Consider the following 27500-nt stretch of genomic DNA (forward strand, 5'->3'; position numbering starts at 1 on the left):
CTAACCGTGTTAAAAGCTTACTTCTCTGTGATTTTTGCGCGCAAGTGGAAAAAATAAATTTGTGTGCCCTTTTGTAATCTGGCCCAATGTGTCTTGATGGAATGCATCCATGATTCAGACATTGGACCCCATGTATTAAATGGCGTGCGGACAGCTTCTTAACTCGAGAAGCTGTCCTCATGCCTTTGCTGCATACGGCAGCATATCTGTTCATCCACTGCCCATGTGCATCATTACACACTCCGCTGATTGTGTAATGCTCGCCCCAGAGAAGTAACTCACTGCTGCTTCTTACATTGCGGGAAGCTGTCTCGCATGTGCGAACCTGCCCCGCAAGTGCTCCGGAGCAGCCTATGCTGCGTCGTATATGGAGCCCCTTGTACCCAAGGAAAGAAAGTAAGAAATTTGGGATCTTTTCATACTAAGCAATAATTTTGTGTTCCACCATCAGCTGTGGGGTCATTGTGAGTTGTTTTCCAAATCCAGTGTTGTTTTCTCCAACATTGGTGTGTCCGGTCCACGGCGTCATCCATTACTTGTGGGAATATTCTCTTCCCTAACAGGAAATGGCAAAGAGCACAGCAAAAGCTGTCCATATAGCCCCTCCTTGGCTCCGCCCCCCAGTCATTCTCTTTGCCGCTCTGAACAAGTAGCATCTCCACGGAGATGGTGAAGAGTATGTTGTGTTTAGTTGTAGTTTTTTATTCTTCTATCAAAAGTTTGTTATTTTGAAATGGTACTGGTATGTACTATTTACTCTGAAACAGAAAGAGATGAAGAGTTCTGTTTAAAAGAGGAGTATGATTTTAGCAGCAGTAACTAAAATCAATTGCTGTTCCCACACAGGACTGTTGAGCCTAGAGAACTTCAGTTGGGGAGAACAGTTTGCAGACTTTTCTGCTCAAGGTATGACTAGCCATTTTTCTAACAAGACTGTGTAATGCTGGAAGGCTGTCATTTTCCCTCATGGGGATCGGTAAGCCATTTTCTTAGACTCAGATAGAATAAAGGGCTTATTATGGGCTAATAACTGGTGGACACTTTTAAGGGTTAAATCGATTGTTTATTTAAGTTATTATTAAGGTTTTGAAGTGGATTTCAAACTTTTTAATATTTGGGGAACGTTTTTATCGCCAGGCACTAGTTAAGACACCTTCTCAGTCAGGAAGGGCCTTTCTCTGTAGTAGGCAGAGCCTCATTTTCGCGCCATTATTGCGCAGTTTCTTTTGAGTGCAGTGCATTCAGCTGCATGTGAGAGGGTCTGGTATCCACAGAAAACGTTTCTAGAAGGCTGGAATTGGTATCTTATACCCCCCTGGGATAAGTGAAGTCGCAGCAAAGGCTGTGGCTGGGACTGTAGTGGGGTTAAATTGCAAAACGGCTCCGGTTTCCACATTTTAAGGGTTAACAGCTTCAAAATTGGGGTGCAATACTTTGAATGCATTAAGACACTGTGGTGAAATTTTGGTAAAGGTTGGATAATTCCATCATAGTTTTTTTCACATATTCAGTAATAAAGTGTGCCCTGTTTAACATTTAAAGAGACAGTAACGGTTTTGTTTAAAAACTTTTTTGTGCTTTATTAACCAGTTTAAGCCTGTTTAACATGTCTGTACCTTCAGATAAGTCATGTTCTGTATGTATGGAGGCCAAGGTGGTTGCTCCTTCAAATGTATGTGATAATTGTGCCATAGCGTCCAAACAAAGTAAGGACAGTACTGTCACATTTAGTAAGGTTGCCCAGGATGATTCCTCCGATGAAGGAAGTAGGGATAGTTCTGCATCCTCTCCTTCTGTGTCTATACCAGTTATGCCCGCGCAGGCGACCCCTTGTACTTCTAGCGCGCCAATGCTTGTTACTATGCAACAATTGACAGCAGTAATGGATAACTCCATAGCTAATATTTTATCCAAAATGCCAGCATTTCAGAGAAAGCGTGATTGCTCTGTTTTAAACACTGTAGAGCAGGAGGGCGCTGATGATAATTTATCTGTCATACCCTCACACCAGTCTGAAGTGGCAGTGAGGGAGGGTTTGTCAGATGGAGAAATTTCTGATACAGGAAGAATTTCTCAGCAGGCAGAACCTGATGTTGTGACATTTAAATTTAAATTAGAGCATCTCTGCGCATTACTTAAGGAGGTGCTATCTACTCTGGATGATTGTGACAATCTGGTCATCCCAGAAAAATTGTGCAAGATGGACAAGTTCCTAGAGGTCCCGGTGCACCCTGATGCCTTTACGATACCTAAAAGGGTGGCGGACATTGTGAATAAGGAGTGGGAGAAGCCAGGCATACCTTTTGTCCCTCCTCCTATATTTAAGAAATTGTTCCCCATGGTTGACCTCAGGAAGGACACATGGCAAACAGTCCCTAAGGTCGAGGGGGCGGTTTCTACACTAGCCAAACGCACGACCATTCCCATTGAGGACAATTGTGCTTTCAAAGATCCTATGGATAAAAAATTGGAGGGCTTGCTTAAAAAGATTTTTGTACAGCAAGGATACCTCCTTCAACCTATTTCGTGCATTATTCCTGTCACTACAGCGGCGTGGTTCTGGTTCGAGGAACTGGAAAAGTCGCTCATTAGGGAGACTCCATATGAGGAGGTCATGGACAGAATTCACGCACTTAAGTTAGCTAATTCCTTTATTTTAGACGCCGCTTTGCAGTTAGTGAAATTAGCGGCGAAAAATTCAGGGTTTGCAATTGTGGCGCGTAGAGCGCTCTATCTAAAGTCTTGGTCGGCGGATGTATCTTCCAAGACAAAATTGCTTAATATTCCTTTCAAAGGTAAGACCCTTTTTGGGCCAGAATTGAAGGAAATTATTTCAGATATCACTGGGAGAAAGGGCCATGCCCTCCCACAAGATAGGCCTTTCAAGGCTAAGAATAAGTCCAATTTTCGTTCCTTTCGCAACTTCAGGAACGGACCGGCTTCTAACTCTGCAGCCTCTAGACAAGAGGGTAACGCTTCCCAGACTAAACCAGCTTGGAAACCAATGCAAGGCTGGAACAAGGGTAAACAAGCCAAGAAGCCTGCTGCTGCTACCAAAACAGCATGAAGGGGTAGCCCCCGATCCGGGACCGGATCTAGTAGGGGGCAGACTCTCTCTCTCTTTGCTCAGGCTTGGGTAAGAGATGTTCAGGATCCCTGGGCACTAGAAATAGTCTCTCAGGGTTATCTTCTAGAATTCAAGGAACTACCCCCAAGGGGAAGGTTCCACATTTCTCACTTATCTTCAAACCAAATAAAGAGACAGGCATTCTTACATTGTGTAGAAGACCTGTTAAAGATGAGTGATACACCCAGTTCCAACTGTGGAACAAGGTCAGGGGTTTTACTCAAATCTGTTTGTAGTTCCCAAAAAAGAGGGAACCTTCAGACCAATTCTGGATTTAAAAATTCTAAACAAATTTCTCAGAGTTCCATCGTTCAAAATGGAAACCATTCGAACAATTTTACCTGCAATCCAGGAGGGTCAATATATGACTACCGTGGATTTAAAGGATGCGTATCTACATATTCCTATCCACAAAGATCATCATCAGTTCCTAAGGTTCGCCTTTCTGGACAAACATTATCAGTTCGTGGCTCTTCCATTCGGACTAGCCACTGCTCCCAGAATTTTCACAAAAGTGCTCGGGTCCCTTCTAGCGGTTCTAAGACCAAGGGGCATTGCAGTGGCACCTTACCTGGACGACATTCTAATTCAAGCGTCGTCTCTTTCCAAGGCAAAGGCTCATACAGACATCGTTCTAGCCTTTCTCAGATCTCACGGGTGGAAGGTGAACGTAGAAAAGGGTTCCCTGTATCCGTCGACAAGAGTTCCTTTTTTGGGAACAATAATAGATTCTTTAGAAATGAAGATCTTCTTGACAGAAGTCAGAAAGTCAAAGCTTCGAAACGCTTGTCAAGTTCTTCTCTCTATTCTACAGCCTTCCATAGCTCAGTGCATGGAAGTAGTAGGGTTGATGGTGGCAGCAATGGATATAGTTCCTTTTGCTCTAATTCATCTAAGACCATTACAACTGTGCATGCTCAAGCAGTGGAATGGGGATTATACAGACTTGTCCCCAAAGATTCAAGTAGACCAGATAACCAGAGACTCACTCCGTTGCTGGTTGTCCCAGGATCACCTGTCTCAGGGAATGAGTTTCCGCAGACCACAGTGGGTCATTGTCACGACCGACGCCAGTTTATTAGGCTGGGGCGCGGTCTGGGACTCCCTGAAAGCTCAGGGTCTATGGTCTCGGGAAGAATCTCTTCTTCCTATAAACATACTGGAACTGAGAGCGATATTCAATACTCTCCAGGCTTGGCCTCAACTAGCGAAGGCCGGATTCATAAGATTCCAGTCGGACAACATGACGACTGTAGCTTACATCAATCATCAGGGGGGAACAAAGAGTTCCTTGGCGATGAGAGAGGTATCCAAAATCATCAAATGGGCGGAGGATCACTCCTGCCACCTATCTGCAATCCACATCCCGGGAGTAGACAACTGGGAGGCGGATTACCTGAGTCGTCAGACTTTCCATCCGGGGGAGTGGGAACTCCACCCGGAGGTGTTTGCCCAGTTGACTCAATTATGGGGCATTCCAGACATGGATCTGATGGCGTCCCGTCAGAACTTCAAGGTTCCTTGCTACGGGTCCAGATCCAGGGATCCCAAGGCGACTCTAGTGGATGCATTAGTGGTGCCTTGGTCGTTCAACCTAGCTTATGCGTTTCCACCGTTCCCTCTCCTCCCCAGGCTTGTAGCCAGGATCAAACAGGAGAATGCCTCGGTGATTCTGATAGCTCCTGCGTGGCCGCGCAGTACTTGGTATGCAGAATGGTGAATATGTCATCGGCTCCACCATGGAAGCTACCTTTGAGACAGGATCTTCTAATACAAGGTCCATTCGAACATCCAAATCTAGTTTATCTACAGCTGACTGCTTGGAAATTGAACGTTTGATTTTATCCAAGCGTGGGTTTTCAGATTCTGTGATAGATACTCTGGTCCAAGCCAGAAAACCTGTGACTAGAAAGATTTACCATAAAATATGGAAAATATATATCTGTTGGTGTGAATCCAAGGGATTCTCCTGGAGTAAGATTAAAATTCCTAAGATCCTCTCCTTTCTACAAGAAGGTTTGGATAAGGGATTGTCAGCGAGTTCTCTAAAAGGACAGATTTCTGCTTTATCTGTCTTGTTACACAAACGACTGGCAGCTGTGCCAGATATACAAGCTTTTGTACAGGCTTTGGTCAGAATCAAGCCTGTTTACAGACCTTTGACTCCTCCTTGGAGTCTAAATTTAGTTCTTTCAGTTCTTCAAGGGGTTCCGTTTGAACCTCTACATTCCATAGATATCAAGTTACTATCTTGGAAAGTTCTGTTTTTGGTTGCTATTTCTTCTGCAAGAAGAGTTTCTGAATTATCTGCTTTGCAGTGTAATCCACCCTATCTGGTGTTCCATGCAGATAAGGTCGTTTTGCGTACTAAGCCTGGTTTTCTTCCGAAAGTTGTTTCCAACAGGAATATTAACCAGGAAATAGTTGTTCCTTCTCTGTGTCCGAATCCAGTTTCAAAGAAGGAACGTTTGTTACACAATTTAGATGTAGTTCGTGCTTTAAAGTTCTATTTAGAAGCAACTAAGGATTTTAGACAAACCTCATCTTTGTTTGTCGTTTACTCTGGTAAGAGGAGAGGACAAAAGGCTACGGCTACCTCTCTGTCTTTCTGGCTGAAAAGCATTATCCGATTGGCTTATGAGACTGCCGGACGGTAGCCTCCTGAACGAATCACAGCTCACTCCACTAGAGCTGTGGCTTCCACATGGGCCTTCAAGAACGAGGCTTCTGTTGATCAGATATGTAAGGCAGCGACTTGGTCTTCTCTGCACACTTTTGCCAAATTTTACAAATTTGATACTTTTGCTTCTTCGGAGGCTGTTTTTGGGAGAAAGGTCTTGCAAGCCGTGGTGCCTTCCGTTTAGGTAACCTGATTTGCTCCCTCCCTTCATCCGTGTCCTAAAGCTTTGGTATTGGTTCCCACAAGTAATGGATGACGCCGTGGACCGAACACACCAATGTTGGAGAAAACAGAATTTATGCTTACCTGATAAATTACTTTCTCCAACGGTGTGTCCGGTCCACGGCCCGCCCTGGTTTTTTTAATCAGGTTTGAAAAATTTCTTTCTCTATACACTACAGTCACCACGGCACCCTATAGTTTCTCCTTTTTTTTTTTTCTCCTAACCGTCGGTCGAATGACTGGGGGGGCGGAGCCAAGGAGGGGCTATATGGACAGCTTTTGCTGTGCTCTTTGCCATTTCCTGTTAGGGAAGAGAATATTCCCACAAGTAATGGATGACGCCGTGGACCGGACACACCGTTGGAGAAAGTAATTTATCAGGTAAGCATAAATTCTGTTTTTTGCACCTTTTTTATTGAGACAATTTAACAAATATATCTTATTTGCCTTTCACTGTTTTGGAAATGTTCTAATAATGTCTCCTAAATAATCTATATCCTTGTGAACTGGCAGCTTTACAAGCCTAACCCTGCCACATATATGTCCCTAATTGGCCACAGCAGAGATTATAACATACACAACCACAGACAACTGAATACTTTTCAACACAATAACATTGGCTAGCTATGTCTAACAAGTGTGAGTGGAGTTTGGCTAATGAAAAAACATGCAACAAATGTGATGTTAATGCGTTACAACAGCATAAACATATTGTAATTACAAGATATTTACTGTCCTTTTAACATTGACATTTATTATTGTCTCTATTTGCCGATATTTTAGCAACTTTAGACTGAAGAGGGAGTCAAATCCACCATATCGTAAACATACTTTGTTTTTCTATTCGCTCATTTTTAGTGATACTGTGCAATTCCTCTTATATACCATCTTATTATTTTTCTAGGCAGATGAAACGTGTAAGTGCAATGGCTGGAAAAACCCCAACCCTCCTCCAACCCCCCCCAGGATGGATCTTCAGCAGACTGTGGTTAGTCTCACTGAGCCATGCCGTAGCTGTGGTCACACACTTGGTAAGGAACAAGCATTCTGCCGACAAATTAGCTACTTTATTACAGTATGGAAGTCATTGCAGGAATTTAGTGCACTACAATAGGATTGATAAGACTACTTTATACTGAATGTGTACAACTATTGAAAGTTCATTCAATGTTATATGTGAGTTCTTAAGCTAACACACACATCCTAATTAGCTTTTTTTAAACAAATAAAAAGATTAAATTGCTCTTGATATTTGTTTTATCGTTTATAACAGGCAAAGACCCTTTTTTTGCCTAAAATCTGTTTAATTATAAGCTTGTCTGGTAAGCGTAGTTCTTTACCAACAATGATTAAAAAATTATATGAAAGATGGAGCAAGTAGTACAAGTTTTTTATGTTGTGCTTTATGCTTAAACTGTAGTCTGGAGATATTAGGAATTAAACAGGAACAACAGTGTGCTATTATATAGGTTTGATTTTTATTTTAACTAAAACTTCCATGATTTAGATAGATTGTACAATAAACAAATCCAATTTACTTATGTTATCAAATGTACCTCTTTCTTTTGTTATCATTTGATGAAGCTTAGAGCTCCTTTACATGAGAACATACTGAGGTAGGCTCAGGAATGTGCATGTGTTTTGTGCACTGTATGGATAATGTATTACAAATATAAGGGCTGGTCACAATCTCGCTCTTGTTTAAAACAGATATCGGGTGCTGAAATCCAGCCGGTATTGTCAATGTTTTTTTCCCAGCAATCACAAATCCAGCCGGTATTGTCAATGTTTTTTTTCCAGCAATCACATGCTTCTGTCCTGAAGATCGCAATGGTTGTCTCCTGATAAGAATACAAATTAATTATCTCCTTTGTTAATCTTGCAAGATTATGTGTGCAATTAACCCGTTGTGTTCCGACCAAAAGTGATTGTTTCTTATTTCTTATGTCTCTTATTACTTGGTAATAATTTGAAACGTGTTGTCCAGGTTTATCAAGTACTTTTAGCTATGGAACTTGATAAGTGAAAAATGGCCACATAAATGTGTCAATAAGCATTGGGAATTTGGATTATATAGTGATGTGTGGTCTAGAATATACGTATGAGGGGTTAACATATGGTTAACATTTGTGATTCAAATTGCATATGTGGCATTATACTTTAATATACTGAGAGATCACCTCCTAGCTGGTATATTCGGCTTCTTACATAAAGACTACACTGATATCCCAGGTTTTTAATAGCATTACCCTTTTTAAGTAATTTTATTTGTAAGAAAATTTACATTTTAACTGTGCTTTGGACTATACCCTTGACTGCTTTAGGTGTATCACTTCCACTTCCTTCTCTCTCTAATACACATATACACTAGTATGTATGTGTGTGTGTGTGTGTGTGTGTATATAGGTAGCCCTCAGTTTACGCCAGGGTTAGGTTCCAGAAGGAATGGTTGTAAATCGAAACCGTTGTAAATTGAAACCCAGTTTATAATGTAAGTCAATGGGAAAAGAGGGAGATAGGTTCCAGGCCCCTCTCAAAATTGTCATAAGTAACACCTAATACATTATTTTTAAAGCTTTGAAATGAAGACTTTAAATGCTAAACAGCATTATAAATAGAGCTGCAACAACTAATCGTCATAATCGATAACAATCGATTATGAAAATAGCTGTCAATGAATCTCATAATCGATTAGTTGTTTTTTCCACCTTTATAAGTATATATTCATTATTTTTAGAGCGGACTACATATTTCCCCTAACCTTATAGCTGGTTATTTACCATTGCATATAGATATTCAAGATATTTTTATGTTAGAATGAAGTCAAGGGTTACTTTATTGAGAGGCCCCTTGCCAAGGTAGAAAACACTTAGCATTGGTGAAGAGCTAACAAAGATAAATATCCCACTTTAGTGAAATTGGCAAAACCCTACTTATACACCTCAACAGCCTTTTCTCTGCTGCAGGAAATATAGCTGCAAACAGAGAACCAGCCTTAGCCAGAAGCATGTGGACATGTTGAGATTTTTGCATTTCAATGCAAAGTTTCTGAAAGAGTGAATAACAGATTGTTATTAACAGTGATAGTCTAACTCTTTCTAGTTCTACCTCTTTTCAAACAGTTTGTGGTTTTGTTTTGTTTAATTATAAAACTGTGCTCTGCTGCTTAAAAATTGAAGAAACAGTTGTGTTAATGTAAAATTTTAGCCTGAAGTTTATATTTGTAACACTCATTATGTGAATTTTATTTAAAACATAGAAAACTATTATTGATTCTCTTTTTATCCGATTATTTTTTCGATTAATCGACTAATCGGCCGATTAAACGATTATGAAAATAATCGTTAGTTGCAGCCCTAATTATAAACCTAATAAAATAATCACACAGCACAGAATATATAATTAAACTAAGTTAAATGAACAAAAACATTTGCTAAACAACATTATAAACCTAATAAAATAATCACACAACACAGACTTCACCTGCATTTTTCTGCACACAGTTCTTTCAATGCATTTCAATCTGGACTGATTTATAGACAGGAAGATCTTGTTCCATTGAAATCTGCTTGATAGCTCAGGTCTGGTTAAACTGATTAATTTCAGCTTGCTTGGCTTTGCTGCAACACAAACGGACAGTTCAACCTACTGGCTATTTTAATAAATGCACTGCTTCTCAATGCTTTTCAATAGCAGTCACATGACTGGAAAAAAGGTTGTTATTCTGAAACGGTGTAAATTGAACCTTTGTAAAACGAGGGCCACCTTGTGTGTGTGTATGTATATGTATGTGTGTGTGTGTATGTATATATGTATATATATATATATATATATATATATATATATATATATATATATATATATATATATATATATATAATGTATATGTATGTGTGTGCGGGTAGAAGTGCACTCTCACTTAAAACAAACACATCCACCAGGGTGCGGGCAAGAGCTGTAAGTATCAAAAAGATCAGCTTGCCCTCTTTCTTCAAGAATGTTTTAATCAAACAGGTGACATTTCTGGGTCAATCGCACCTTCCTCATCCCCCGGTCTGAGGAAGGGGCGATTGACCCCGAAACGTCACCTTTTTGATATATGTATATATATATGTGTATATGTTAGAACTTTATTGAAGGGACATGAAAGCCTTTTTTTTTACTTTCATAATTCAGATAGAGAATACAATTTTAGACAACTTTCTAATGTACTTCTATTATCTAATTTGTTTAATTCTCTTGGTATCATTTGTTGAAGGAGCAGCAATGCACTAATGGTTTCTAATTGAACTCATGGGTGAGCTAATCACAATCGATATATATATATAAATGCAGCCACCAATCAACAGCTAGAACTTAGGTTCTCTGCTGCTCCTGAGCTTGCCTAGATAAACCTTTCAGCAAAGGATAACAAGAGAAGGAAGCAAAGTAAATAATAGAAGTAAATTGAAAAGTTTAAAATTGTATTCACTATCTGAATCATGAAAGAAATTTTTTGGGTTTCATGTAATAGAATTGTGGGGAGACTGTCATCAATTGTGCCTTTGGTTTGTGTGTGGAGACAACTATTAAATCCTTTGGCTTAGCACTCAAGCTATAGCCTAAACTAATTTTTCATCACACCCCCATATGTGAGATTTAGCTCAATAACCAACATCCAGATTTTAGCGTGACCTAGGCTTTCTCTAGAGTGCTGGCATTACCCTGACTAATATTTCTTTCATGTAATTAGCAAGAGTCCATGAGCTAGTGACGTATGGGATATACATTCCTACCAGGAGGGGCAAAGTTTCCCAAACCTTAAAATGCCTATAAATACACCCCTCACCACACCCACAATTCAGTTTTACAAACTTTGCCTCCTATGGAGGTGGTGAAGTAAGTTTGTGCTAGATTCTACGTTGATATGCGCTCCGCAGCAGGTTGGAGCCCGGTTTTCCTCTCAGCGTGCAGTGAATGTCAGAGGGATGTGAGGAGAGTATTGCCTATTTGAATGCAATGATCTCCTTCTACGGGGTCTATTTCATAGGTTCTCTGTTATCGGTCGTAGAGATTCATCTCTTACCTCCCTTTTCAGATCGACGATATACTCTTTTATATATATATATACCATTACCTCTGCTGATTTTCGTTTCAGTACTGGTTTGGCTTTCTACAACATGTAGATGAGTGTCCTGGGGTAAGTAAGTAAGCTTATTTTCTGTGACACTCTAAGCTATGGTTAGGCACTTTTTTTATAAAGTTCTAAATATATGTATTCAAACATTTATTTGCCTTGACTCAGGATGTTCAACATTCCTTATTTTCAGACAGTCAGTTTCATACTTGGGATAAATGCATTTGTTTCAATTATTTTTTCTTACCTTAAAAAATTTGACTTTTTCCCTGTGGGCTGTTAGGCTCGCGGGGGCTGAAAATGCTTCATTTTATTGCGTCATTCTTGTCGCGGACTTTTTTGGCGCAAAATTTTTTTTTATTTTTCTGTTTCCGGCGTCATACGTGTCGCCGGAAGTTGCGTCATTTTTTGACGTTTTTTTGCGTCAAAGGTGTCGGCGTTCCGGATGTGGCGTCATTTTTGGCGCCAAAAGCATTTAGGCGCCAAATAATGTGGGCGTCTTTTTTGGCGCTAAAAAATATGGGCGTCATTTTTGTCTCCACATTATTTAAGTCTCATTATTTATTGCTTCTGGTTGCTAGAAGCTTGTTCACTGGCATTTTTTTCCCATTCCTGAAACTGTCATTTAAGGAATTTGATCAATTTTGCTTTTTATGTTGTTTTTTCTTTTACATATTGCAAGATGTTCCACGTTGCAACTGAGTCAGAAGATACTTCAGGAAAATCGCTGCCCAGTGCTGGAGCTACCAAGCTAAGTGTATCTGCTATAAACTTTTGGTATCTGTTTCTCCAGCTGTTGTTTGTATTGCATGTCATGACAAACTTATTAATGCAGATAAAATTTCCTTTAGTACTGTTACATTACCTGTTGCTGTTCCGTCAACATCTAATTTTCAGAGTGTTCCTGATAACATAAGAGATTTTATTTTTTTAAATCCATTAAGAAGGCTATGTCTGTTATTTCTCCTTCTAGTATACATAAAAGTCTTTTTAAAACTTCTCTTTTTTCAGATGAATTTTTAAATGAACATCATCATTCTGATACTGATAATGGTTCTTCTGGTTCAGAGGTTTCTGTCTCAGAGGTTGATGCTGATAAATCTTTGTATTTGTTCAAGATGGAATTTATTCGTTCTTTACTTAAAGAAGTATTAATTGCATTAGAAATAGAGGATTCTGGTCCTCTTGATACTAAATCTAAACGTTTAAATAAGTAGTTATTCCAGAAGTGTTTTCTCTCCCTGATGCTATTTCTGAAGTAATTTCCAGGGAATGGAATAATTTGGGTAATTCATTTACTCCTTCTAAACGTTTTAAGCAATTATATCCTGTGCCATCTGACAGATTAGAGTTTTGGGACAAAATCTCTAAGGTTAATGGGGCTGTCTCTACTCCTGCTAAACGTACTACTATTCCTATGGCAGATAGTACTTCATTTAAGGATCCTTTAAATAGGAAAATTGATTCCTTTCTAAGAAAAGCTTACTTATGTTCAGGTAATCTTCTTAGACCTGCTATATTTTTAGCGAATGTTGCTGCAGCATCAACTTTTTGGTTAGAAGCTTTAGCGCAACAAGTAACAGATCATAATTTTATAGCATTATTATTATTCTATAACATGCTAATAATTTTATTTGTGATACCATCTTTTGATATCATTAGAGTTGATGTCAGGTATATGTCTCTAGCTATTTTAGCTAGAAAAGCTTTATAGCTTAAAACTTGGAATACTGATATGTCTTCTAAGTCAACTTTGCTTCCCTTTCTTTCCAGGGTAATAATTTATTCGATTTTCAGTTGGATTCTATTATCTCAACTGTTACTGGAGGGAAGGGAACTTTTTTACCAAAGGATAAAAAATCTAGGTAAATTTAGGTCTAATAATTTTCGTTCCTTTCCTCACAACAAGGAATAAAAGCCTGATCCTTCATCCTCAGGAGCGGTATCAGTTTGGAAACCATTTCCAGTTTGGAATATATCCAAGCCTTATAGAAACCTTTAGCCAGCTCCTAAATACCCATGAAGGTGCGGCCCTCATTCCAGCTCAGCTGGTATGGGGCAGTTTACGTTTTCTTCAAGGAAATTTGGATCAATTCCGTTCACAATCTCTGGTTTCAGAACATTGTTTCAGAAAGGTACAGAATTGGCTTCAAGTTAAGGCCTCCTGCAAAGAGATTTTTTTCTTTCCCGTGTCCCAGTAAACACAGCAAGGCTCAGCATTTCTGAAATGTGTTTCAGATCTAGAGTTGGCTGGAGTAATTATGCCAGTTCCAGTTCTGGAACAGGGGCTGGGGTTTTATTCTATCTCTTCATTGTACCAAAGAAGGTCAATTCCTTCAGACCAGTTCCGGATCTATCTATTTTGAATCGTTATGTAAGGATACCAACATTCAAGATGGTAACTGTAGGACTATCCTGCCTTTTGTTTAGCAAGGGCATTATATGTCTACAACAGATTTACAGGATGTATATCTGCATATTCCGATTCATCCAGATCACTTTTAGTTTCTGAGATTCTCTTTTTAGACAAGCATTACCAGTTTTGTGGCTCTACCGTTTGGCCTAGCGTCAACTCCAAGAATTTTTTTCAAAGGTTCTCGGTGCCCTTCTGTCTGTAATCAGAAAACAGGGTTTTGGTATTTCCTTATTTGGACGATATCTTGGTACTTGCTCAGTCTTCACATTTTCGCAGAATCTCATACGAATCGACTTGTAGGTTTCCAGATAGATTCAGTGTCTATGACTCTGTCCTTGTCAGATAAGAGAAATTTAACATTGATATCAGCTTGTCAAAACCTTCAGTCACAATCATTCCCTTTGGTAGCCTTATGCATGGAAATTTTAGGTCTTAGGACTGCCGCATCGGATGTGATCTCCTTTGCTCGTTTTCACATGCGACCTCTTCAGTTCTGTATGCTGAACCAGTGGTGCAGGGATTACACAAAGATATCTCAATTAATATCTTTAAACCAATTTTACGACACTCTCTGTCATGGTGGACAGTTCACCATTGTTTAGTTCAGGGGGCTTCTTTGTTCTTCCGACCTGGACTATAATCTCAACAGATGCAAGTCTTACAGGTTGGGGAGCTGTGTGGGGGTCTCTGACGACACAAGGGGTTTGGGAATCTCAGGAGGTGAGATTACCGATCAATATTTTTTGAACTCCGTGCAATTTTCAGAGCTCTTCAGTCTTGGCCTCTGCTGAAGAGAGAGTTGTTCATTTGTTTTCAGATAAACAATGTTACAGCTGTGGCATACATCAATCATCAAGGAGGGACTCACAGTCCTCTGGCTATGAAAGAAGTATCTCGAATTTTAGTTTGGGCGGAATCCAGCTCCTGTCTAATCTCTGCGGTTCATATTCCAGGTATAGACAATTGGGAAGCGGATTATCTCAGTCGCCAAACGTTGCATCCGGGCGAATGGTCTCTTCACCCTGAGGTATTTCTTCAGATTGTTCAAATGTGGGAACTCCCAGAAATAGATCTGATGGCTTCTCATCTAAACAAGAAACTTCCCTGGTATCTGTCCAGATCCCGGGATCCTCGGGCGGAAGCAGTGGATACATTATCACTTCCTTGGAAGTATCATTCTGCCTATATCTTTCCGCCTCTAGTTCTTCTTCCAAGAGTATTCTCCAAGATTCTAAAGAATGCTCGTTTGTCCTGCTGGTAGCTCCAGCATGGCCTCACAGGTTTTGGTATGCGGATCTTGTCCGGATGGCCTCTTGCCAGCTGTGGACTCTTCCGTTAAGACCAGACTTTCTGTCGCAAGGTCCTTTTTTTCCATCAGGATCTCAAATCCTTAAATTTTAAGGTATGGAGTTTGAACGCTTGATTCTTGGTCAAAGAAGGTTTCTCTGACTCTGTGATTAATATTATGTGACAGGCTCGTAAATCTGTATCTAGAGAGATATATTATAGAGTCTGGAAGACTTATATTTCTTAGTGTCTTTCTCATCATTTTTTCTTGGCTTTCTTTTTGAATACCGAGAATTTTTCAGGTTGGTTTAGATAAAGGTTTGTCCGCAAGTTTCTTGAAAGGACAAATCTCTGCTCTTTCTGTTCTTTTTTCACAGAAGGATTGCTAATCTTCCTGATATTTCATTGTTTTGTACAAGCTTTGGTTCGTATAAAACCTGTCATTAAGTCAATTTCTCCTCCTTGGAGTTTGAATTTGGTTCTGGGGGCTTTTCAAGCTCCTCCTTTTGAACCCATGCATTCTTTGGTCGTTATATTACTTTCTTGGAAAGTTTTGTTTCTTTTGGCCATCTCTTCTGCTAGAAGAGTCTCTGAATTATCTGCTCTTTCTTGTGAGTCTCCTTTTCTGATTTTTCATCAGGATAGGGCGGTGCTGCGAACTTCTTTTGAATTTTTTACCTAAGGTTGTGAATTCTAACAGCCTTAGTAGAGAAATTGTGGTTCCTTCATTATGTCCTAATCCTATGAATTCTAAGGAGAAATCATTGCATTCTTTGGATGCTGTTAGAGTTTTGTATTATTATGTTTAAGCTACTAAGTCTTTCCGAAAGACTTCTAGTCTATTTGTCATCTTTTCCGGTTCTAGAAAAGGCCAGAAAGCTTCTGCCATTTCTTTGGCATCTTGGTTGAAATCTTTATTTCATCATGCCTATGTCGAGTCGGGTAAAAATCCGCCTCGAAGGATTACAGTTCATTCTACTAGGTCAGTTTCTACTTCCTGGGCGTTTAGGAATGAAGCTTCGATTGATCAGATTTGCAAAGCAGCAACTTGTTCCTCTTTGCATACTTTTTCTAAATTCTACCATTTTGATGTGTTTTCTTCTTCTGAAGCAGTTTTTGGTAGAAAAGTACTTCAGGCAGTGGTTTCTGTTTGAATCTTCTGCTTATGTTTTTCATTAAACTTTATTTTGGGTGTGGATTATTTTCAGCAGGAATTGCCTGTCTTTATTTTATCCCTCCCTCTCTAGTGACTCTTGTGTGGAAAGATCCACATCTTGGGTAGTCATTATCCCATACGTCACTAGCTCATGGACTCTTGCTAATTACATGAAAGAAAACATAATTTATGTAAGAACTTACCTGATAAATTAATTTCTTTCATATTAGCAAGAGTCCATGAGGCCCGCCCTTTTTTGTGGTGGTTATGATTTTTTTGTATGAAGCACAATTATTCCAATTCCTTATTTTATATGCTTTCGCACTTTTTTCTTATCACCCCACTTCTTGGCTATTCGTTAAACTGAATTGTGGGTGTGGTGAGGGGTGTATTTATAGGCATTTTAAGGTTTGGGAAACTTTGCCCCTCCTGGTAGGAATGTATATCCCATACGTCACTAGCTCATGGACTCTTGCTAATATGAAAGAAATGAATTTATCAGGTAAGTTCTTACATAAATTATGTTTTTTGTGCTCCACTTCTAGGCCTTTGTTTGTTTTTCTTCAAATTCACCAAGTATTTATTATATTGCGGGACTGCAGACAAATCTTGCAATTGTAATATGTTTAATGTTTTTTTAGCTGCTTTTCTGCCCCATTCTGCTTTAGATGAGGATATGGGTTCTAAGTGGAGCACACACACCATCTTCTCATTTGCTCGTCAGTTGTATCCTCCTCTGGAGTGACAGAAGTTTCCTTTAATGGTGCTAAGAAAGAGTCTCTTCCTGAGAGGAGAGTGTTGAATAGAGAGAATCTGTGGGAATCTAGAATTTCTATCCTTTATCTTTCTTAGACTGTAAAAGGACACTTCTAATTTGACTTTGGTCCATTCATGATTTTATAGTGACTCTACAAAAGAGAAAAGGTAGTATCCAAGTTTGTCGTTCCTGTATTTTTGTTTTAAATTCCATGCATAGAGTTTGTTTTAAAGGGCCATTATAGTAGACAAAAATTGCACTCTGTAATTCATTAAAGCTTTTCTGACTGTGCTGGCCTCACTGAGGATTTAAACGCATAGTTAAAACATTGCTCAAGAGACACAGACAACTGCTGGTACCAAGTAGACATGGCCAGTGAGCCAATCTGCAGCATCAGTTTGCGAAGGTTAAACGCATAGACTTGCAGGGTTGGTAGTGCTAAATTGACATAGATAATAAATTACAGCATGTCTTTTCTGCATTATAATGATTTCATTAGGTTCATTCATCCTTTTACAGGAGGTCTGTTTACTCTAAGAGTTTCTGTTTGATAACTCAGGAGGGAATGAAACCCCAATATTCACCATGTTTGCAGCTATAAATATATTTTGAATAAGTAGCTCCAGTGAGCATCATATTACAGTTTCAAATACAAGTATCAGTTTACTAGTAATTATGTCTGTTTCATACTATGTCTGCTTATAGCAGCATTTTCATTGTAAGTCGATTTCAAATAACAGGCAATGCATTGTAGTTTGACCTTTATGAATTATATTTGATATATTAGGGAAATCCCTTAGCAAGAATTTAGCAAATCTAGTCTGTCTCTGGCTGTGAATATCATCCTCTCATATAGGTTTTACTTATTTATTGCTAAAGGATATTGAAATAATATAGTTTCATTTATACCATATTACTTAAAGGGGTTTAGAGCATCAGTGAGTAGTTCATAGAGCTGACACTGTTGAAATGAAGTTGTGTTACTACACTACATATTCTTACTGAATCAGTGTAACTAAGCATGATGAATAAGACTATAGAATCTATAGATTTGGTAACATCTTAGCGTAATGTATCTTCATATTTCTCTTGCAAGGTGTATCCAGTCCATGGATTCATCCTTTACTTGTGGGATATTCTTCTTCCCTACAGGAAGTGGCAAAGAGAGCACACAGCAGAGCTGTCCATATAGCTCCCCCTCTAGCTCCACCCCCCAGTCATTCTCTTTGCCGGCTCTAAGCACTAGGGTCTCTCTCGGGAGGGTAAAGTGAATGTGGTGTTAGAATATTAAGGAAATAGTTGTTCCTTCTCTGTGTCCTAATCCTTCTTCGAAGAAGGAACGTCTGTTACACAATCTTGATGTAGTTCGTGCTTTAAAGTTCTATTTACAAGCAACTAAGGATTTCAGACAAACATCCTCCTTGTTTGTTATCTACTCTGGTAAGAGGAGAGGTCAGAAAGCGACTGCTACCTCTCTTTCCTTTTGGCTGAAAAGCATCATCCGTTTGGCCTATGAGACTGCTGGCCAGCAGCCTCCTGAAACAATTACTGCTCATTCCACTAGAGCAGTGGCTTCCACATGGGCTTTCAAAAATGAGGCTTCTATTAAACAGATTTGTAAGGCAGCGACTTGGTCTTCACTGCATACTTTTTCCAAATTTTCCAAATTCGATACTTTTGCTTCTTCGGAGGCTATTTTTGGGAGAAAGGTTTTGCAAGCAGTGGTGCCTTCCGTTTAAGGTACCTGTCTTGTTCTCTCCCTTCATCCGTGTCCTAAAGCTTTGGTATTGGTATCCCATAAGTAAAGGATGAATCCGTGGACTGGATACACCTTGCAAGAGAAAACAGAATTTATGCTTACCTGATAAATTACTTTCTCTTGCGGTGTATCCAGTCCACGGCCCGCCCTGGCATTTAAGTCAGGTACATTTTTTTGTTTTAACTACAGTCACCACTGCACCCTATGGTTTCTCCTTTTTCTTCCTAACCTTTGGTCGAATGACTGGGGGGTGGAGCTATATGGACAGCTCTGCTGTGTGCTCTCTTTGCCACTTCCTGTAGGGAAGGAGAATATCCCACAAGTAAAGGATGAATCTGTGGACTGGATACACCGCAAGAGAAAGTAATTTATCAGGTAAGCATAAATTCTGTTTTTACTACATAGTTATTATAAAAACAAAACTTTCTTGGTTTCCTTGCTATTGTAAGTTGCATTGGGATCTCTGTCTCATAATGTTGCTGCCTTTTACAGAGATCCAGGCTATGGGGCTGATTTTATCAAGCTCTGTATGGAGCTTGATGCCCCTGTTTTCGCGTGAGCCTTCAGGTTTGCCGGAAACAGTAGTTATGAAGCTACCATAACTTGTCCGGCTGCTAAGAGGCCGCAGACAGAAATCAACCCGATTTTGAATACGATCGGGTTTATTGACACCCCCTGCTAGTTCACAAGATCTGTTGGTGCAATGATAAATGCCGACAGCGGACATGATACGCTACATCGTATCATGTCCGGTCGTACTATGATAAATCTACCCCTAAGTGCGCTAAGGGTTTGTGAAACTACATGTGATTTTTACCACCGTTCTGCAATCCTTTTAGTTATGTGGTAACTCTCACTTTGTAATACTTTTACATCTCTCAGCAATAAATAACTGATGTCTGATTTAGTAACTGAGACATTAAACGATTTTCAAAAAAATGGCCAGTCTTGTAGAGGGATTTTCCTTGAAGTCCACAATAAACCTAATATAATAGTGGATCAAAAACTTGCTCTTGTTTTATTAGGTAGATCATTTCTGTGCTTTAGTAGGTATTGTCGGTCTGTTTTTCCAGTGATCACATTTCCAAAATATTTCTGTTGTGAATACACCTGAAGCTCGTAATCTTTATCTTCAGAATTAACGACAAACAAAATGTTAGTTTTGTGGGTAAACCTAGTGTACCAGTGTTCTCCACAGAAAATTTTGACAGCTGGAGGCATTTTAAAAAAGCTGGGTGGGGGCAGTATAATACTTTTTTAATTTTAACATTTTCTGCTATTCAAAGCTCAAATTAATTGCATAGTTTAACAAATGCATTTATTTTTAGCAATAAACATTAAACAATGTAATATTAGCTAGTTTTAGCTTATTTATGGGGAGAGCCTATTACATCATAGTTTGAATGTTGTGTATGATTTCCTTCAATTGGCAGTGAGAGTCCACAACAGCATTCATTACATGTGGGTATACTGTTCCTGGGATAAATATCCCTTCCACTTTCCATACCCTCCAGTAGTTCTTTGCTTCATATGGAGGTAGGCAGAGAGAGGTGTTCTGTAAGAAGAAATTAAGTTTTAGATGGATTGGCTAAGTGAGCTGGGGATTATATATCCCCGTAAATCTTGAGGGAGTATTGGTATATATTCTACTGGTCGACTCTGGGTTTCCCATGCCTCTTTCTAGTTTATCATAAATCCCCTTTCTGATAATGCTGTGTGTTTCACACTAAATGACAGATTCATATTAGGTAAGTTTGCCCCTCTTTCATGGAATTATGTCTAATTAAAAGGTTGGATGGGTACTGTTCCTACGCAAGGATCTGTACCTTGTGCACATTTGTATCCTTTTATGAACTCAAGCCATAGAAATGCTGTGAGGGTTGCGTTTGGCGCATTAGATACACGAGGGTGACCGATGTTGCATATTACCTGTCTCAGGATGTGATAGAATGCTAGACTTTGTGTTCCTATAGGCCGCAGCAGTATTTGGCAACTTGTTTCCACCCTAGGGCTTTTCACGCCATTTCTGCTTCAGATCCACTGCGCAGTAGTCCTGGGGAGAGCGGCAGCAACGTGAATAGGCCAATCTGGATCATATGACCTAAACGGGGCTTACAAGGGGACAGTTATTTGGTGCATGGGACCTAAATACCCTCGTGTGTTCACGAATAACTTTAGTTTATTATGAATCATTCCATGCTATTAGAAAGTCTGGAGGAATCTTCCTCTGACCCTTCTGATGCTGAGTTGGAAAAGTACTCTGAGGTGGGCACAATCAGACTGAAATCAGATCAGTTTCGGCTCCTGCTGAAGAGGTCTTGTCAACCCTGGGTGTTCCGGCGGCCAAGCCACCCGAGGAAGACCAGGTTCAGAAGCTGGAAGCAGCGTTTAGACCTAGGCCTAGGCTCTGGAGGTCTTCCTGGTGCCCAAGATTATTGCAGAGATCATCTCTAAGGAATGGGAGAAGCCAGGATCCCTTTTGCTCCCTCTGTGGCTTTAAAGAGGTCTTTTCCTGTTCCAGTGGCCCACACCGAGATCTGGAACAGCTTTCCCAAGGTGGATGGTGCTATCTCCATGCTGGCCAAATGTCCTTGAAGGACAGCACATCTTTCAAGGATCCCCTGGATAGAAGGCTTGCAGGCGACTCTTTCTCCAGTCTGGCACCCTGCCGTGGGAATCGCTGCAATCACTGCGGCAGCTATGTTCTGGTGAGAATCCTTAGCTGAGCAGATCACCGTGGAGACTAATCTAGAGGAGATTCAGGATCATATTCAATCTCTGAAACTGGTGAAAGCCTTTGTCAGAGATTTTATTCTCCAGATTATTTGCATCAATGCTAAGAACGCCATCTTTGCAGTTATGGCCAGGAGGGCTCTGTGGCACAAGTTGTGGTCTGCGGACAATGTCTCTTAAGTCTCAGCTTTTATCCTTGTCCTTTAAGGGCAAGTCTCTTTTGGTCCCGGTCTGGACTATATTATTGCTATGGTTACAGGTGGTAAGGGAGCTTTCCTTTCACAGGAAAAGAAATCTAAGCCTAAAAATTGTTTGGGGGAGTGTTTTCTTTCCTTTCTTTCCGAACAGGAGTCAGAGGACTGAGACCCCTAAAATGGAGTCCCCTAGGGCGAACTGGAAACCCACTCGGGTGAAAAAGACCAGACAGCCCAAAAAGATGGCTCAAGACAACAAATCAGCATTACTGTTCCACCCACCACCTGTGGGAGCAAGTCAGTCGTGTAGGGGGCAGACAATCCCTCTTTCAGAAGGAATGGTTTTACTCGGTTCAGGACCCTTGGGTTCTAGACAATATTTGTCAGGGTTACAGAATAGGTTTTTGGTCTCATCCTCCAAGGGGCCATCTTTTGTTGTCAAGAATTTCAGAAAATCCCTTAAAGAGAGCGGCTCTGCTCCATTGTGTGGATGACCTCCTCGCCTTGGGAGTAGTGGTCCCGGTTCCCCTACCAGAAAGAGGGTTCTACTCCAACCTCTTTGTGGTTCCGAAAAAGGAGGACACGTTCCACCCTATTTTGGACTTGAAGGTACTCAACAAATTCATAAGGGTTCCCACCTTCAAGATGGAACTGATAAGGTTCATTCTTCCCTTTGTTCAGGAGGGTCAGTTAATGTCCACTGTAGAATTAAAGGATGCATATCTTTATATTCTGATCCACAAGGAGCATTACCATTTCCTTCAATTTGCCTTCCTAGACAAGCACTAACAGTTTGTCGTGCTTACTTTCGGACTGGCAACAGCCCCTCGAGTGTTCACCAAGGTGCTGGGATCTCTGCTGGCTGCAGTTTGTCTGCCAGGGATTGCCGTGACCCCGTGCCTGGACGACTTTCTGGTTCTAGTTCCATCTGTTCCAGTGGCTCAGTATCACACGCAGAGGTTACTCTCGTGTCTTCAGGCGCACAATTGGATGGTCAACCTAGAAAAGATCTCTCTTGTCCCGGCTGCAAGAGTAAACTTTCTGTGAACAATTATAGATTCTGTCAGTATGCACATCTACCTTACAGACCAGCATAGAGAGAAGCTTCAGGGAGTGTGCTGTCTACTTCAGTCCAATTTTGCCAGGGTGCCAGGAATCAGACTGAGACGAGAAGTGCAAAAATAATCACACCTTTATTAATAGCAAAAAAATTATAAAATTTCCACAAGTCAACTACCAAGCCAGGAGTCAAAACCAGAGCTGTTAGTCAGACGAGCCGAGTCAGGAGCCAAAGCGAATAGTCAGACGAGCCGGAATCGGGAACAAGGAGAACAGCAGAGTCAGGAACAAGCCAGGTCTCAGACAACGCAAAGGCAAAGCATACTGAACAGAGGCCCTTTAAATAATAAATGATGACATCACAATTCTGAGACTGCATCCTGTCTCACATGGATGATGCATCTGGCCATAAAAGGAAGTGCAGGAAGTCAGCAGCATCCCCCACAATGCACCAAGTCAGGAAGACAGGTGAGTAAAATGGCTGCCAGCAGCACATGGCAAACACAACATGGAAAAACCCTGACAAAGGTCTATCCTTTGGTAGCACAATGCATGGAGGTTGTAGGTCTCATGGTGGCAGCATCGGATGCTATTCAGTTTGCTTCCATTTGGCTATCCATTTGGACGCTCAGATGAGAGAGTCTGGCCTGGTGGCAATTGCCAGCTCTAGTGCTCATAGGAATGAACTTCCATTGCCCCACTTATAAGATTGTGGATCCTTCTCTTTGTCACAACCCATCTTTTTTTAAAGAGAGACTGTTGCACAATTTGGATGTGTTTAGAGCGTTGAAATTCTACTTTCACGCTACTAAGGAATTTTGTCAATCTTTTTTTCTTGTTCATTATGTATACCAGTAAGCGCAAGGGGCAAAAGGCCTCAGCTGTTAATATTTCCTTTTGGCTGAGAAGTTTAATCAGTACAGGGAAGTGGGCCAGGAGCCTCCTTCGGGAATCATGGCCCATTCTACTTGTGCAGAGTCTACTAGTTGGGCTTTCAAGAATGAGGTGTCAGTTGAGCAACTTTGTAAGGCTGCAACATGGTCTTCTTCACATACTTTAATGAGATTCTATAAGTTTAATGTTTTGTATGGGGTGTCTTGTGTGTGTGTGTGTGTGTGTGTGTGTGTATATATATATATATATATATATATATATATATATATATATATATATATATATATATATATATATATATATATATATATATATATACACATATATATATATATATATATACACACACACACACACACACACAGGTCCGTAAATAATTGACACAATTTTAATAATTCTGGTTCCGTACGCCCCCACAAAAGATTTGAAATAAAAGAAACGAGGTGCAATTTTAATTGGACAAATTAACACAATCGTAAATAAAATGTTATTTTTAATACTTCGTTGAGAATCTTTTGCAGGCAATGACTGCTTGAAGTCTGGAATGCATGGACATCACCAAATGCTGGGTTTCCTCCTTTGTGATGCTTTGCCAGGCCTTTACTGCAGCTGTCTTCATTTGTTGTTTGTTCTTGGTTATTTCTGCTTTAATGGGACAGTCAACACCAGAATTTTTGTTGTTTTAAAAGATAGAGAATCCCTCTATTACCCATTCCCCAGTTTTGCATAACCAACACAGTTATAATAATACACTTTTTTACCTCTGTAATTACCTTGTATTTAAGCCTCTGCAGACTGCCCCCTTATTTCAGTTCTTTTGACAGACTTGCATTTTAGCCAATCAGCGCTCACTCCTCTGTAAATTGATGTGCATGAGTTCAATGTTATCTATATGAAACACATGAACTAACGCCCTTTAGTGGTCAAAATGCATTCAGCTTAGAGGGGCCTTCAATGTCCAGGAAATTAGCATTTGAACCTCTTAGGTTTAGCTTTCAACTAAGAATACCAATGGAACAAAGCAAAATTGGTGAGAAAAGTAAATTGGAATTTTTTTAAAAAAATTGCATGCCCTATCTGAATCATGAAAGTTTTTTTTGGACTTGACTGTCCCTTTACGTTTTGTCTTCAGCAAGTGAAATGCATGCTCGATCGGATTGAGATCAGGTGATTGACTCGGCTAGTGCAGAATATGCCACTTTGCCTTAAAAAAACTCCTGGGTTGCTTTCACAGTATGTTTTGGGTCATTGTCCATCTGTAAAGTGCAACTTTGCTGAATTTGGCTAAATCTGAGCAGACAATATATCCCTATACTCTTCCGAATTCATCTGGCTGCTTCTGTCTTCTGTCACATTATCAATAAACACTAGTGACCCAGTGCCATTGAAATAGATACATGCCCAAGCCATCACACTGCCTCCACCATGTTTTATAGATGATGTGGTATGCTTTGGATCATGAGCTGTTCCAAGCCTTCTCCATAATTTTTTCTTACCATCATTCTGGTACAGGTTGATCTTAGTTTCATCTGTCCAAAGAATGCTGTTCCAGAACTAGGCTGGACTTTTTAGATATTTTTTGGCAAAGTCTTATCTGGCCTTTCTGTTGTTGAGCCTTATGAATGGTTTGCACCTTGTGATAAACCCTCTGTATTTGGTCACAAGAAGTCTTCTCTTTATGGTAGACTTGGGTAATGATATACCTACCTCCTGGAGAGTTTTCTTTATTTGGCTGGATGTTGTGAAGGGGTTTTTCTTTACCATTGAAAGTATCCTACGATCATCCACCACTGTTGTCTTCTATGGACAGCCAGGCCTTTTTGTGTTACAGGGCTCACTGTGCGTTTTTTTCCCCTCAGAATGTACCAAACTGTTAATTTGGCCACTCCTAATGTTCCTGCTATCTCCCTGATGGATTTCTTTTCTTTTGTTTGCAGCCTAAGGATGGCCTGTTTCACTTGCATTGAGAGCTCCTTTGAAGACATGTTGTGGGTCCACAGCAACAGCTTCCAAATGTGAATACCACACCTGGAATCAACTCCAGACCTTTTACCTGCAGAATTAATGATGAAATAACGAAGGAATAGCCCACACCTGTCTATAAAACAGCTTTTGAGTCAACTGTACATCTACTTTTGGTTTCTTGCAAAGGAGGGTGATACATATTAAAGAGCTGTAATTCCTAAACCCTTCCTCCAATTTAGACGTGAATACCCTCAAATTAAAGCTGAGAGACTGCACTTATTCATTATTTAACTGTAACTTAAATTCATTTTTGTTAACAGCCGAAATAACAAAACCTGTGCCAGTGTCCAATTATTTCCGGACATTTTCAAAGGTTAAAAAAAAGCTGCAAATTTGAATTAGTTAAAAAAGATGCAGATTGTAATACGCACGCTTGTAATACACACGTTACTTCCAAAGCTCGCAAACAGCCGCAAAAACTCCGACATCTCTTTTGCACAACAGCGTGCCACTCATAATCTAGCCCTAGATCAGCTTGTATGTCTTTATTGTCTTCTTTGCTCTCATGTTGGTTCTAAATTTACCGTTTAGATACAATTTCAAATATCGAGACAAAAAGGGACATGGAACCCAACATTTTTCTTTCATGATTCAGATAGAGAATGTAATTTTAAACAACTTTCCAATTTACTTCTATTATTTAATTTTCTTCCTTCTCTTGTTATCCTTTGCTGAAAGTTTTATCTAGGCAAGCTCAGGAGCAGCAGAGAACCTAGGTTCTAGCTGTTACTTGGTGCCTGCATATATATATTGATTGTGATTGGTTCACCCATGTGTTCAGTTAGAAACCAGTAGTGCATTGCTGCTCCTTCGACAAATGATTCCAAGAGAAAGAAACAGATTAGATAATAGAAGTAAATTAGAAAATTGTATTCTCTATCTGAATCATGAAAGAAAATGTTTAGGTTTCATGTCCCTTTAAGGCCTTTTCATGTTATCAAATATGCATCCATCTATAGTGAATATTCAGTAATGTTTCATACAATATTTGCAGATTTATTTTGATTAAATATTTTAATTAACAAAAACAATTTTGTATTATAAAATCAAGTAACATTATTTTCCTTCATTTGTTTTTCTTCTTTTAAGCTGCACATGTATCTCATTTGGAAAATGTGTCTGAAGAAGAAATGAACAGACTGTTAGGAATTGTTCTAGATGTTGAATATCTGTTTACTTGTGTTCATAAAGAAGAAGATGCAGAAACCAAACAAGTTTATTTCTCTCTCTTTAAGGTACTATTTAAATATGCACTGTTAGACAATTGTACAGGTCATTTCTTAAAGGGATATGAAATCTAAACATTTTCTTTTGTGATTCAGAGTATAAAATTTTAAAAAAAGTTTCCAATTTATTTCTGCTATCAAATTTTCTTTGTTCTTATGGTATTCTTTGTTGAAGAGATGCCTGGGGTAGGTAGTGCTGATTAAGGGATGGGCAAATGTGTTTATATTCTAATGTTAGAACGAATGTTATTGTAGAAATTCGATTTACATAATAGAATGTTAAGAACGAATATTCTTAAAAATTCTATTATCGAATGTTATTTACAGTTTTCGAATGTGTCATTCGAATTCGAATGTGACATTCGAATCTGAATATTACATTTATAAAACACAGTATTAGACTAGAAATACTTTCTCGAATTCGAATGTCACAGTCAAATTCGAATATTACATTTATAAAACACAGCATTAGACTAGAAATACTATTTCAAATCGAATGTCACATTCAAATTTGAATGTCACATTTGAATTCGAATATTACATTTATAAAACCCAGTATTAGACTATAAATACTATTTCTTCTATAAGGTACAACAAGTCCATGGATTCATCCTTTACTTGTGGGATATTATCCTCCTGCTAACAGGAAGTGCAAAGAGCACGACAGCAGGGCTGTCTATATAGCTCCTCCCTTAGCTCCACCCTCCAGTCATTCTCTTTGCCTACTCTAAGCACTAGGAAGGGTAAAGTGAAAGAGGTGATAAAATATTAGTTTTTTATTTCTTCAAGCAAGAGTTTTTTATTTTAAATGGTACCGGTGTGTACTATTTACTCTCAGGCAGCAGATGG

General features: G+C 39.5%; 1 protein-coding gene across 1 annotated transcript in view; it reads left to right on the forward strand.

Moving 5' to 3' along the window:
- Positions 1–27500, forward strand: part of KAT2B (lysine acetyltransferase 2B) — a 324222-nt gene that overhangs the window by 72934 nt on the left and 223788 nt on the right. The window contains exons 2-3 of the mRNA XM_053714221.1: positions 6934–7060; positions 26515–26660. Of these exons, the coding sequence (XP_053570196.1) occupies positions 6934–7060; positions 26515–26660 (273 nt within the window). The remainder of the gene's footprint in view (positions 1–6933; positions 7061–26514; positions 26661–27500) is intronic.

Source organism: Bombina bombina, chromosome 5 (genome assembly GCF_027579735.1).
Source record: "Bombina bombina isolate aBomBom1 chromosome 5, aBomBom1.pri, whole genome shotgun sequence".
NCBI classification, from domain to species: Eukaryota; Metazoa; Chordata; class Amphibia; order Anura; family Bombinatoridae; genus Bombina; species Bombina bombina.